Genomic DNA, 15,266 nt, shown 5'->3' on the forward strand with positions numbered 1-15,266 from the left:
TCTGTCCCACGGCTGAACCGGAGGCCCGTCGTTCAGCGTAGTTAATGGGTGATACAGCAGCAGGGTGAGGTGAGCGTGAGGCAGCAGCGCAGACGGGAACTAATGTCTGTGGCAAACACTTACTGAGTCTGTTTAATGGCTTACAGACCTAAATACTGCATATGTATAAACAATTTACAGATCTTCAGTCAGAACACAACAGAATCACAGAGTTCAAGGAGTATTTAATTCATTAATCCTTTACCTTTTTGAAAATCAAAACGTAAAAGTTACACAGATATTGGTGATTCAACGATCAGAGATATCAATGTACACCATTGCCAAATGATATATTTCACACCATAAATACTTATAGCGCAGAAGCAGGAAATCAATCACCTGCATCGTCTGCAATTTGTCACCAAGGGACCAATTCTGACACGGATGCTCATAAACACAGACTGGCTGCGGGACCGGACCACAGGCCAGTGTGACGCATGCTTTGCCTTTACAAAGTGATCAGTGAAGGGTGAACGGGGGAAGACGATCGGCGGCGACCGTTACAAATGTTTTGGCAAGAGAAAAACGGCTGCTGATAAAAAAAATATGGCTCAGTTACGTCGCGGATGTGAGATGTGTTGAATGAGAGAAGAATGGACGTGATGATGATGATGATGAGGTAGGAGTCAGCAGGGCGCTGCGTACGTCACTGTATGTGGGAGCTCAGCGAAATATTTACAGCTTCGATTCAAGACGCTTGACTTCAATGAGATTCCTCTATTGTTATTATTCTGTTGGCTGATCCTGGACCAGTTTAGTTCTGACCTGTATTGAACCAGAGGCGTTCCCCCAAATCTAAGCAGAAGCCTGCCTTCAGCACGGCTTCACTCAGAATTGGTCCGTGTTGCACCGCACAACAGTAGAAGTCGTTGGCGCGTACTGTTAGCGTCCTCTGTGGCGCTAGCGCTAACCGGGCGGCAGCTAGCTCGGATCGGGACGTGACCCTCCGTCACGTGGTGGAGCGGCTGCTATAAAAAGGCAGGATCTCTGCTAAGCGTTGATACTGCAAGCGCGGCGGCAACTCGACCCTCCTGCGATGTCAGGGATTCCTTTGATCACAGTATCATATTGTTGTGACAGCACCACAGTTTATCACATCACATAAAACCCCTTCAGTATAAGCATACACCTCCAAAACAGTCACGGAGCGGCGGCTCGGCCCCGGAGCAGGATGGACCTGCAGCTAAAGACGGGGAGACGGGAGCACGAGGCCGCGTTCTCCCGCCAGAGATCACACCTCGTACTGATACACTGCTGGGCTGCGTTAGCCTTCGAAGCATGCCGCCGCTTGGTTTCTTGCATAGCTATACACATGTGCACGCCTGTCTGTCTGTCTGTCTGTCTGTGTGACTATGTCTGTGTGTGTGAGTCTCTCTGTCTGTCTTCCTGCCTGTCTGTCTGCCTCACTGTCTGTCTCTCTCTCTCTGCCTGCCTATCTGTCTCTCTCTCTGGCTGTCTGTCTGTCTTTGTCTGTCTGCCTATCTGTCAGTCAGTCTGTCTTCTGTCTCTCACTCTCTCTCTCTCTGCCTGTCTGTCTTGTGTCTCTCTGCCTGTCTGTCTCGTGTCTCTCTGCCTGTCTGCGTATCTGTCTGTCTGTCTTGTGTCTCTCTGCCTGTCTGTCTCTTCTGTCTGTCTGCGTATCTGTCTGTCTGTCTTGTGTCTCTCTGCCTGTCTGTCTCCTGGCCGGTGGAAAGCGCTCTGCTCCTCACTGGCCGCCGCGTCAACACAAGGTCAAGAAGCGGCGCTGCACGTGGCCAGTGCACTCCTGGAGGGAGGCTGCGCAGACAACGGCTCCCTGCTGGGTTAAAATAGGCCAGTGTGAAGCGCCTCAGCTCCGGCCTTCTACCTCCGTGAACTATTAAAAGACAGAAGGCTTCTGAAATGGTGCGAGCAGATGCTGGACACCTTGCTGCCCGTGTGTGGGCCGGTTCTGTCACCGGCTCAAAGGCCCAGAATAGAGCGGCTGACACACGGGCCGCTGATTGTTCGGACCTGGAATCTCCTGGACTCGCGCCACGCGGCGTAAATCCTCCGGTGCCGCCGCTCCGAGCCCGCGATCGCCTTTCAGCTCCGTCACCTGTTTCCACGGGCTCAAACGCGGGCGGACGTGGGTTCAGCGGGTCGCGCCGGCAGAAACGAGCGCAGGAGGGAAAGCGGCGGCCGCATTCACACCAACACGGTCGTTTAGCAACAGCAGCGCCGAGAAGCACATGAGAGGCAGGAGGTTTGAGCCCAGCACCGTCCCCGCAGTCCCGTTTATTGCTGAGTGACTACAGAATGAGGCAACGACTACGGCTCCTGTCCACGACCACAGGTGCTGCTCCGCAGAGGTATATCCAAGGACATAGAAACCGATGAGAGTTCACATTAACAACTTCACTTTGTTTGTTTTTTTACCAGAAGAAGAGAAAATGGCCACCAAGTTCACCAGACTTTGAACTGTACACTCAGTCCTTCAATAATAAATATGTACACGTTCTGGTCGAGTCCAGGCAACAACACGTGGTTTGACGCCTCTGCTGTCTTCAGAACAAACTAAAGGAACTTACGTTTTCAGAATAAAGAAAACCTTTAATTATTTTTTTTTTAAAATCAAGAACGATGAAGTATTTACTCTGAAGATGCTGAGGCTCAGAGGGTTCTCCTTCATTTACAACATTACCACGAACAATTAAGAAAACAAAAAAAAATTATTACTGTACATAGCATTTCTTATATATTTTAAATTAATCTGCATCATTTTATTATTTATACCAGTAACCAAGTTTTGCATTTGTTCTTTTCTAGATAATGTCCCAGGGTTCCAGGAGGGGGGAGGGGGGTGGGGGGTGAGAGAGGTCTGTCCAGCACAGTCAGTGGGGCGTCTCACCCTCCTGAACTCCCTCAGCCTTGGTTCCAGTCACTGTGCGCGTCCGCTCGGCCACGCTCCGGTCACACCTTGGCCTCCAGCATCTCCAGGAAGAGTTTGTGCATGGGCACCTTGCCCTGCACCTTGATGCTGTAAAAGTGCTGCACGGCCTTGGTGGCCGTCTGCCGCAGCAGGGGCAGCGTCATGAGCAGTTTGCCCGCCCGCCGCGGGTCCTCCGGGTGCTGGCTGCTCTCGTAGTCCTGCAGGGCCTCGTGGAGCGCGTCCTGGAGCTTTTGCACCGCCTCCATGTCCTCTATGTGCATGGAGTCTAGGGACAAACACGGAGAACGAAACACACGGCGCGTGAGCATTACCGGCACCAGCTGAACCCAGTCTCTGCCCCGTGCATATGCGGTAACAGCCTGGTGTTCTGAAAATTAAACCGCGTCTGAGTTTCTGTGTCTGCGCGTATAAAAGCCTCGCTTGGTATTTTACAGCCTGGTTCTCTCTCAGCCTCTCCCTCCCTCACACGCTGACAGCAGTCTACAGTTTCAGTCTGGGTTCCACTCTTTTCGGGTCCTGCTGTACATCATGTTTCGCTGCTCGCCCCGTGTTCTGCCTCTGTCTCTATCTCCCAGCGACGGCCCGGGTCGCGCGTCCTCTCACTGGTTAATCGGCGTCTGGCTCTGGAGGCGTCGTGTCATTGGCTCCCTGACTCGTCTCACCTTGGCGCTGCATATTTTACCGCACGGGACAATAAAAGGCAAAACAGATTTCAGACTTCGCCCCAAATTCATTGACTGGAACAACTGTATTCCCAAGACCTTGAGACATTTCTCACCCTGACGGTTTTCAAATCCACAGTGGTAAAATGAAGTAGGTCGTTTTGTAAAGTGAATGTGGGTGGGAGGGAGGTGAGGAGGAGGAGGATGGAGAACAAAAGGCAGAGAAAAATCCTACTGTGACACATCTCTTCTGCTCAGTGGCCACAGCCACAAACTCATATTACACGTTTCTACAAATCACACACATTCAGAGATGATCCTGATTTGAACCGTGATGCAATGAAATGTCCTGCAATGAGGGTAAAAACTCAGATGAGGGAATGTCCTGTCAGAGGAAAACAGGGCAGGAGACAGCGAGCACAGCTTGTCGCGCTTGGGGCCGGGACGCAAAAAAAACAACTTTGAAGAAACTATTTCCTCACAATCCATCAGAGCCCACGTCGATGCGATTGATAAACTGCTAATTACAAAATCAATGGCTATGAATTCTCCCTGCTGTCAGACGGAGTGATCTCCCAGAGACCCGTCCTCCTCGCCCCCCTCCCCCCTCCCACCCAAAGCTCCGCTGTCTGAAAGCAAAGCCCACCATCAGCGTTTTCATTTTTCAGCCCGCTACAAAACCAGGCAGCGGCCTGGTGACCCGGGCGTGCATTGATCAGAGGGGGACGGGTGCTGCCGCCTCAAAAGGAGCCTGTCAATAGCGGCTTGCCATCTTCACATTGGAACAAACGAGGCCCATCGCTTCCTGATACTCATTCCATTCGACTTAACACATTTTATTGACAGCCCCCGCGCTCCTAATGAAATGCTAAATTTATCTCCCGTGGCCGTGCCCTGCAGCTACTGTTATGGAGATAGAGAGAGAGAGGGGCGAGCGAGCGCTGGAGAAATACCACAACACGGAAGGCGTTCAATTAAAAAAGCTCCACTCCATCTCTCTTCCCTGCACTGCCCTTATCGTCCCTCCATCTCTATCTCATGCTCCAAACTAAAGGTTACGCTACAAAACCAAGAAATGTCATTTTAAGAAACTGTGTTAGACAAAGTATTTCAATGGCTGCATGGACGCTGTCTACAAGACAAAATATACCTGAAGAATAAATAAAGTGTTTTTACATTTTTTTTTTCATTAGAGAGTCTAAAAAAACGTGGAATTACTTGCTCTTAGTAAGTAATAACTTATATCCACAAACATCAGCAAAAATTATGTAGCATGTTTAAAACTTATATATATATTTTTTTGCCTAATTAAATGAACAGTAATATTTCCTCTAATAATTAACATCTTTTTAGGTTAAAATTATAATTTTTTAAATGATTAATATACTTAATGTCATACATATACATAACATCATTTTTAAAGTAAATCACTGCATCTACACCCTGACAATTACAACCCAAAGAGTTTTTGCTTAACTTTATTTAAATGAATTAAATGCACAATTAGTTTAAATCGCTAATCGATTCAGACATGACGTGTCTGTGCTGAAGACCCACCTGAGTTTGCGAGGGCGATGGCCTTGAGGGTGACAAACTCCTCCTTCTCCACCTTGAGCTTCTTGTACTTGCGGACCAGCTGCAGGATGGAGACGTAGAGGTCCAGCAGGCCGGTGAGGCGCGAGTGCTCCTCGTCCATGATGTAGTCCTCCGCGTACACCAGCTCGTCCTCATAGGGCAGCGAGCGGAACACGATGCTGAGGATGAGGATCTCCATCCAGGCGCTCTGCAGCAGGCTCATCTGGTCTCCCAGAGACAGAGTGGAGAAGCCTGACGGGACACAGACGGGACGTGAATGAAGCCTGTCCACATCTACACAAGCGGACGCGTTTCTGTACATTAAAATCATTCACAACAACAACGTCAGACTTGACTCTGGAGGCTCTGCAGCCCAGAGAACATGTCAGAGCCCATGTTAGCGCGCGGTGTTAAATTTTAAATGCAGAGCAGAGAGGTCCTCTTTGAAGCCTGAGTCAGAGCACTTGAGTGGGCTTTACTGTAAGCGAGGACAGTAAATCGGTGCAGAGGTCTGACACGCACAAAGCCGTGTGGTTACCCCTCGTATCCTGTCACACTTCAGCTGGGGTGAGGGGGATTATCACAGGGACACGCTCACGTTGGAGGGGTTGAGGACGTGACATGTGTAGAGGGAGGTGATAGCAGGCATGTATGCACACACACACACACACACACACACACACACACACACACACACACACACACACACACACACACACACACACACACACACACACACACACACACACACACACACACACACACACACACACACACACACACACACGAAAACGACGGAAAACAAAAACACACATTAACACCTATGTACATAAAACTGTACACAGACCGACAGACAGACAGACAGACAGACAGACAGACAGACAGACAGACAGACAGACAGACAGACAGACAGACAGACAGACAGACAGACCTGGCGTCAGATGCTTCAGGTTGAGCCTTAAATCCAGGGTCTCATTTTCAGAAAACCCAATGATTGAGCTGAAATGAGCTGCGATGTCATTTCTCCTCCAACACACCTACATATGCTCAGAATAGAACACTAAATAAAACAAACTGCTAGATCCCTAAAAGATGAGCTGGGAGACATTAAAAAATTAAAAAAGGAGGAAGAGAGGAAGGGAGAGGGTGAGGATGACGGGCAGATACGCATCTCCCCCACTCCCCCTCAGCTGTCAATAAAGCGTTTGAACCCCCAGCCAGGGCTCGCTCCATCTCCCGTATCTCCACCTTCTTTCAGCGTGCCTGCAGGCGGCCCATTCTGACAGCATATTAGGCTCTTCAGCCCGACGCCTGATTAATATGATTGCTTTTACAAGTTTGCTGCTGCCACGCTAGCTGCCAGTGCGTGATTAAGAGGCAATAGATTGCAGTATTGACCAAGGTGCTCACTGCACCCACGCCCCGCTTTTCTCTTAAATATAAATGGTCTCGTTGGGGTACAGCCCACAACTAGATGTTTATCTGCTGCTGCCAGGACACACACACACACACACACACACACACACACACACACACACACACACACACACACACACACACACACACACACACACACACACACACACACACACACACACACACACACACACACACACACACACACACACACACACACACACAGAAAAGAATAGGGACATGATGAGGAAGAACGAGGGAAAGAAACAGGACAGAAAGAGAGACAAACAGGGAGAGAAGAAGAGCCAGGGAGAGTAGTACCTGAGTGTTCAATTTCCCTTATCGTGGTGATGACCACTGCAGGGGAAGCGCTAGAGGATACATTAATTAACAGATTGTGATCAGAATGTGAGGGCCTTCACATTTTGAAGGGGAATCAATAGTCAGTAGAATGGAGTGCTAAGAGACAGGTGCCGGTGCCTGAGTGGACCGGTCAGAGGTCTGAGCCGTGCAAATAAGACCCAACAGAGCAAACTGCAGAAAGCACTCAAAACACCTGCCTATTATTAGTGGAAGCAATAAGCCATACTTTGTAAAGGCCTGTGCTATTACTCGTACCCGGACGGCATCTTAAAACCTTTTGTTGTGTTATTTCCTTGTCTGCATACGTAGCCATTAAGTCGGACAGAATGTGGAGCGGCCAAAGGGAAATTGTCATGCAAGCGCGGGCGCGGTCTTGATTGCCGCATCAGGTTGGCATCACAATCACAGGCGAGGCTCTGTCTAGCCTTTTAATGCCAAGGAGGAGCGGAGCGGAACTAACGCGCTGCTCCCATGTGACAGCCGGTGTGAAGGCCTCGTTCAGGGCTTGTTGGAGAGGCTTTAGAGTTGTTCTGATACAGCGGACACCTCTCAGACATATGCACGCGAGCAGCGCAGCAGCCTACAATTACCTTTGACGCTAAAAGTCCTTGAATTTAATCCAGTGTTGTGAGATGGAGAGGTGGTGTCTTTCCCGTGCTCCATCTCCTCTCTTCAGGGCCTAAATTATTGCTCCAAATGGGATCTCGTGTCGTTGCCTCGCCTTTTTCCACTCAATTTAATCGAGTAATGAAGTGACTTCCCGACTCCGCAGGTCACACAGCGCTTCGGCCGCCGCACTCTGAAGGTGGCCCGGTTAAGTGCCGGCGGAGTGGGTGATTTCCTCTAATGAAATATCAATATTTACATCTTCATTTCCAGCCCACTGCCTTGGCAGGGTTTGACCAAACATGACACAATATTGACCAAATCAGAGGCCTGTCTGTGCTTCAAGGGCCGTTTCCACTCCACTGCTGAGCGCTCCGGCGGATCTGAGGCTTCAACTCACAGATAATAACAAGGCAGAGTTTTCCTCAGTTCACTTCGAGCCACGCACTGCGCTTATATGGGAAAATTCTCACATGTGACATATTTTATGAAGAATTAGCATCAATAACATTTAGATCAATAAGGAAAAGGAGCTGAAGCGAGTTCAACTGACCACTAACTGAATCAGCCCCGATCATTCCTGGCTCACAGGGTGAAAACAAGACCTACAGCGGAAGCCAAAACTATAATCTCCTCCTTTATTTCCCCAAAAGCCTTCAGCTGTGGGCAGGAGGGGGCAGCCCAAACCCAAAGATGGCTGCCTCAACCCCGTGCAGAGATTAATCAGAGCACCGCTTCATCTGCCAGAACACAGGACACTCTGAAATGAAATGCTGGAGATTTCTGTTGAGCTGGAGTTCATATTCTATTAATTTATTATTGTTTCCCTCTCCCCGAGGGCCATTAGCGCGGGTAATAAAAAGAGATGTAATTACGAGGCACGGTGGCCCCCTCCAGCTGTAGTCCCCTCGTAACTCACCCTCAATCAGACAACAGAGCAGACAGAGCAGGGGGAGAGAGTGCACCAGGAATAAATGGCAGGAGAGATGGAGAGAAATGGGGGATAAAGGGGAAGAGAAGATATGGGCCAGAGAGGAGGAAGATAAGAGCAGGGAAGGAGAAAGAAAGAGGAGCAGAGCACGAGGGGACGAGGGAGGGAGGGAGAGAGAGAGAGAGAGAGAGAGAGAGAGAGAGAGAGAGAGAGAGAGAGAGAGAGAGAGAGCGAGAGAGAGAGAGAGAGAGAGAGAGAGAGAGAGCGAGAGAGAGAGAGAGAGAGAGAGAGAGAGAGAGAGAGAGAGAGAGTGGCTGCACAGGGGCTGATCTATCATGGCCCGCTATCAGAAGGACAAGCCGGCCCCGAAGATTTCTTCCTCGGGGCAATCTCACCTCAGCCAAGTCAAGTGCTCTCAGGGCTCCAGTTGGAGTAAAACCGCCCCTAACAGGACCCCAGAGGGTCAGCACGTCTTTTTGTCCAACCTCAAACTGAGCCGGAGGACGCCATGACGGAGGCCTGCTCCATTCAGAGCCTGGACTAACAAACACAGGACCTGCGTCAGTGTAGTGTAAGATATTCAGCCAATACAGAAACGAAAGGCAGCTCCATAACAGAGTGTGTGTGTGTGTGTGTGTGTGTGTGTGTGTGTGTGTGTGTGTGTGTGTGTGTGTGTGTGTGTGTGTGTGTGTGTGTGCGCTCCAGCCTTTCTCTGTGAATTTACATGGCGGCATCGTGACCCAATCAATAGCAGCATGCTCATAAATCGCTGTGCTCGACACTAATAACTTGACCTGAAGAAGCACAAAACAAACAGCGTGGATTTCTGTGGCCTTTCCCGGGATGACGACACCAAACCGGACAAACTCACGTAATGGAGGAGAAGAGTGTGTGAGAAGCGCTGGCTCCTCCAGGACGCGATAACCGGCCCATTATCCTGTTCTAAGTAGCTGGGGAACGGCTGATTTGACCAGCAGCCTGTGAACGTTAAATACAGTAATCCCTGACCTTTGACCCCAGCAGCTTTAGCCTTCTCTGGGTCCCGCAGCCCAGCAACACCACACATCTCTATTCAGACCAGCACAAATCAGGCTCTATGCTCATAATTACAAAATATATATCTCTGCTGCCATCAAGCAACGCCGCTTAATGATGACTTGATGCCACAGCGTAGTTCTATGCAGTTAAAATATGAGAGCAGCTTCTGATGCGATGCTACTTTACAACTCTACCCTATTGATAATATGGACTGTGGGCTCTCAGTAGTGACCTGCCGGTGTCCATGAAGCCCCCCCCACCCCCACCCCCACCCTGCCTGGCAGATGTCCTCTCGCTGGCCCTGCATCCTCCTGCCTGTCTGCCTGTCTCTGATACGCCCCCACCTCCATCTCCCTGCAGCTTCTCCGCCTTCCTCCTCGTCTCCTGCCCGGGTTCAGGCCTCAGCATCCATCTGATTGCTCAATCTATCTTTATCTCCTGTGTTGAAGCCTACGTCAGAGGGTAAATTGAATATACTAAGAGCTGTCTGTTGGTGTCTATATTTAATAAAGTGCACTGATGAGGTGCTGATTTATTGCCGGGCAGTATTCACACTCTATTACAAGGAGATTACGCAGCTTGAGTGGGATCAGGCTGGCAACACAGTAAGTAGATTTCACAATTTAATGGCAAAGAGAAAACAGGAGCCCAGAGGGGGCTGCAGGAGGGTGGGCTGATGGGTGATTATGGCGGAGGCTTGAGCCGACATAAACACGACAACATACAAGAGGCACGATCTCTCCTCAACATCGCTGCCTCCGTGTTAACAACGAACACGCCGGGCGGTTGTCTGTCAAACACACAGCTGATGAGCTGGAATCTAATAAAGCGCAGATGATGAATATTCCCCAAACGGCAGTAATGAAGACAACAATGCAAAAAAGCCCCTTTTACTGGATTCATTATGTCTGAATAATAATAAGACAAAACACGAGTTAAACAAATAATAAAATGTACCTTGCATAGTAAAATATATGTTTTCTATGTATCGGAAAGGCAGCAGGAGCAACGGGTCACTGTTTGCGCGGCCCTTTAGCCGTCACGCAGCTGGACCGGCGCCGACTGGGAGCAGGCGTTTCGACATGCGCCCACGCGACCTTTGGGTGGAAACACACGCTGCACGGGGTCACGCTAGCAATGCGTCACTCCCCAGGAAGGAAGCGGCATCAAAGTGGAGCGAACAGGCGCCGTCTGTATATTTAGACCCTCCACGCATGCACGCTTACGGGACGGACAGTTCGCGCTACATAAGTCAAAGGTTGTTAACACCTAGGGAGCAACAAGCCGTCTGTCAGCATCTCCGCAGCGCTGCACTAACGAAGGCAGCGGCCGCATACAGGACCACTCTGCTCTATTTGCAGCAGTGTCCAAAAGTGATTATCAATTAATCAACGGCCGTTTCAGAACGAGGGCAAACCCATGACACAGTTCTTGATACGCGACACCACCCTGAAATATCTACCTCATTAAACTAAGATAACACATGCACCTGATCTGATCAGCTGGGTCCTTACTTACCCAACAACCCACAGAACAGGCCTGAAGCTCATGTGTGGAAACAGATGATGACGTTGCTTGCACTCATGATAAAGCTGCGATATTAAACTCAGCAGGGCTCATCTGCTCCACATGCTGACAATTTTAAAAGCTCTTTTATTTTAGCGGAGATTAAAAATAAAATTGAATTTGGGAACATTTTTTGTTTCATTTAGACTTTAGCTACTGTCACATCTGCCTACGACCTAATCAATGTGGTCTACTTCATAATGAACCGTTAATCTTTTTAATTCCACTGCCTGAAGCCAAAAAATCCATCAGGATACAATCATGACTTTTGTTCCTCCTTTCTGTTCTGGTCCTGGAGCAGACAGAGGGAGGAACGTGAAGGAGCAGAGCACAGTGCTGCCCTGAGGTGCCGCTGGTGCATGGACGGTTAGTGCACGGAGCCTCACTCAACCAGTGAACCGTCTCTGATCAGGTTCAGCCATGTACAACTCAATTATGCAGCCATTTCATGGCCAGAGGACACCCACTGTCCTAATACAGACAGCGCCAAAGGGACGAGCAGCACAGGCAGTCAGCTCAAGTGGAAGCGGACTGGGCCAAATCGCCTCTCTAACCTTAAAATAATACGTTTGTACAATAAAAGCTCAACCCAAACATGAAATCAGAGCGCAGACGCACGCACGCACGCACGCCGGGTTCATTGTGCTGCTGCAGGTATCCAGTCACAGGAAACGGCTTAGCGCCTCCAGTTTTGGGTTAAATGATCATTATCGATGCATTTAGAATGACAAGCACTCTGTGGGGCAAATCCCATTAACGTTATGAGTCTGTCCACTGTACAATACGTGCTGGTGTAATCTGATTAAATCCGTTTCATTACTATGACACATAAATCTGAGTGAGAGTGTACACACATTAAAATGATGATGCACCTAAGGACATGAGTTCAGCTCTTAATATTACATATATGGCAAATTAATTCTATAGAATAACTGTTAAATAAAGAATCGGCTTGGTCTCATTTTTATAAACACACACATGTAATTAACCTGCAATGATGCATCTTATAATTTCTCAACAAACAATAATAAAGAGCCATAAGTCTTCAGTCTCGGCAGCAGCGTCCTGCGTGTGTGTGTGGGACGCTGGCGTCACTTTTGGGTCGCAGCGATGAGAGTGTGTTATGGGGTCAGCTGTGATCCAGACCCAGGTAAGCTCCTTGGGTAAACTCTGTGTGTGCTGACCACGCAGAGGGATCCAAACACTCTAGATGTGAGAGCATATCCATCGCTAATCTCCTTACGATCAGATCTGTACCTGATTAATACCTCTTCTTCTTAGAAGCGCTCTAATACCAGAATGCACCTGCCTGAGGTCAGCTGTAGTCTGCGTCACACAAAATTAATTAACCTTCTAAATATACAATTAGGGATAAAAATGTGTCTTGGAAAATAACTGATATGGTGCAGAGTCTAGTCCACACCTAGGTCTTACAGTGTGTGTGTGTGTGTGTGTGTGTGTGTGTGTGTGTGTGTGTGTGTGTGTGTGTGTGTGTGTGTGTGTGTGTGTATGCGCTATGATGATGCGGTGTTGTTGCTGCATGCTGACAGCTGTGTGCCTCAACAGCTTATGTTGATGAAAAGAAGAGGTTACGGAGGCTCCACTGGGGGACTCATTCATTTAGTTTCTTACCCCTCCGCGCCCAGAACCCTGTAATGTTATAGAGTTATGGGGTCAGGCCCGAGATCAAGGAGAATCTGCCTTGGTTGCAAAAAAAAGGGGCGGCTAAACAATGTGTTCTCTGTCGAAATCAAATGAAAAGTCTTGAAGGAGGCACCATCCCTGCTGACGTGAGGTGAAGCATCCTTAATTCAACAGCCTCTTATAACCTCGTCTATCGGGACGTCTATTGGGCGAAGACCAAACGCGATTATGCCCATCAATAATTCAGTGTGTGTGCGCGTTCACGTGTTTCTGCGTATGATATGATGCCTTCTTTGACTGGGTGCCCATGTTTCTCCCTGGTGGCTACAGCGCACACTGGCACAGAGTGTGTGTCGCCTTCTCCATTCAGTGCGGGGATTTTAGAGGCACTCTATTGATTTGTTTTCTCCGTGTCGCACAACCCCGTCCTCCACACATCCTCGGGCTCCAGGAGCTGCTGTGGTTAATTATCTACACAGGTGTGCATGGTTCTTCATTTGTAGGGGAGGGATGAGACACACAAAGGAATGAAAACGGGGGAAATAAGACAAAAGCTCCATCCTGGACATAAACAGTAAGCGCCTCCTACCTGGGATGTGTTTGGCCCAGCCGATGATGACCACGAGCTCGCGGTCGGCCAGGTCGCACAGCGTGGTCAGAGCCTTGATGTCGCTCTCCGGCATGGTGGGGTCAGGCATGGCATAGATCTTCTCCGGCTCAGCTACCAACAGGTGAGACACTATCTTTGTGACTGGGGAGAGAGGAGGGCGACATCAAAGCAAAGCAGGGGTCAAAGGTCGGGCAGCAGCACTGCAGAGGATCAGTGAAGCCCCTAAGACGCACTGACCTCATACAAACAGGGGCGTTTCCCGTGCAATGCACAGGGTGACAACACACTGAAGGGCGAGTGAGGGAGCGCTACTCACGGGGCTTTTTCGTGGGCGGAGGGAGCGTCAAGCCCAGGTACGGGTTGTTTTCCGTGTCCAGCCTCCGCTTGTACTTCTGTCTGCCCCCTCGCACGCGGTCAAGGCGAACGCCTGAGGCAGAAAAGACACGAAGAAAATGAAATCAGGCACGAAAGGAGCATGGGACGAAATTTAATCAGGCAGCAAATATTAACGACAAAATACTTTAGATGCATGTTAGACAGAAAAAAATGTTGAATTAAATGGGCACAAAATATCAGATTATTGTGACTGAATGTAGAAAGCGGCACAGGCTGTGTGTTAGCATTATAATAGAGGAGGGGGCACGGGTGCGTGCGTGTGTGTGTGTGTGTAAGCATGCGCTCCAGTGTCTGTCTGCCAGTGTCTGGATGTGTCAGCGGCACGGCTGCCTTCCCATATGTGGTCCATGCCTGGCTGGTCTACTGTGACACAGCTGAGCCCAGAGCAGCTCTAAACATATGAATATTTAACGCGGGGTCAATGATCTCACAGACTGGCCCTCTAATTATTTAGCTTTTGGGGTGAGGCCGGCTGCATGCGAATGAGATCCCGGCCACATGCACCTCTGCTTGTGTGTGTGTGAGCTCAGGTGTGCGTTCTACGGTAACCAGAACAGGACACCTAACCAGCTGCAGCCCCCCCCCCCCACCCCCCACACACAGAACCAAACAACAGCACGCTGATAACTTGGTATTGCTTTCCCATAAAAGACCCTTATTTCACCCCTCTTTCAGCGGAGGAGCACGGAGGCCTTATCACCCCTGGCCACACCTAGAGGCCCAGGTTCCACACTGATACTGTAAATGTCACACCGGCCTCATCATAACATAAGTTATTTATTATCTCATTATTTGATAAGAATGTTTCCATTTGGTGTCTTTTCTATTCTATTAATTTCCAACCTAGTTAAAACATTTCATCTTGCTTGGTGAATTTATTGATACCAGCAGGCAGGTGTTTGGTTGTTTAATGTCACGTATGCAAACAGTGCTATATTTGGGGCAGCGTGTCGCTGCTAGCACACGCCCGATCCGCGATATCTTAATCCCCTTCATTTACCTTGTATGCATAATGTAACCTCCCCCCCCCCAACAAATCCAATCCTGAAGGCTGGAGGAGAAAAGGCCGGGAGAAGCGCGTGCGGTGAAGGAGGAGTTAATTTGTCGGCCTCCCGTGTCCTCTGAGCGAACACCTGCAGCCAGAGCACTTCCTTGATGATTTCATCACTTTATAACAGGGTGGGCGGTGTCAGAGCCGGGCCTTGTGTGGCCCCTGCAAATGAGCCTAATACGATTGTCCCATCAGCGGGAGGATGCGTTCGAATGTGTCCCACGCGCCGCGATTGGAGGTCGCTCCGCGAACGGGGGTGTCGGGGTCGGATGATGTAAGACAGACGCGGCGGCCTTCATTTAACAAAGAGGAATTTGCCGGCCAATTTATGCAAAATATCATCTTGATTTCACCACTTATCTTGCAGGAGCCTCTCTGAGTGCATGAAGGGCGCGGTAAAGCGTTTTATCGTGTAACTGCCGAACAGATATTTCTTCTACTTATACAAATTATTTGAT

At 49.3% G+C, this 15,266-nt stretch overlaps 1 protein-coding gene across 11 annotated transcripts in view; it reads right to left on the minus strand.

Moving 5' to 3' along the window:
- Positions 1–204: 204 nt before the first annotated feature.
- esrrb (estrogen-related receptor beta) overlaps positions 205–15,266 on the minus strand; it is a 77,765-nt gene continuing 62,703 nt past the window's right edge. For all 11 annotated transcript variants that reach the window (XM_029137967.3, XM_029137966.3, XM_029137969.3 and 8 more), the window contains 4 exons: positions 13,678–13,788; positions 13,341–13,502; positions 5,170–5,439; positions 205–3,215 (listed from right to left, as the gene is read on the minus strand). In XM_029137967.3, the coding sequence (XP_028993800.1) occupies positions 2,971–3,215; positions 5,170–5,439; positions 13,341–13,502; positions 13,678–13,788 (788 nt within the window). In that variant the 3' untranslated portion in view covers positions 205–2,970. The remainder of the gene's footprint in view (positions 3,216–5,169; positions 5,440–13,340; positions 13,503–13,677; positions 13,789–15,266) is intronic.

Source organism: Betta splendens, chromosome 22, assembly GCF_900634795.4.
Source record: "Betta splendens chromosome 22, fBetSpl5.4, whole genome shotgun sequence".
Lineage (NCBI taxonomy): Eukaryota > Metazoa > Chordata > Actinopteri > Anabantiformes > Osphronemidae > Betta > Betta splendens.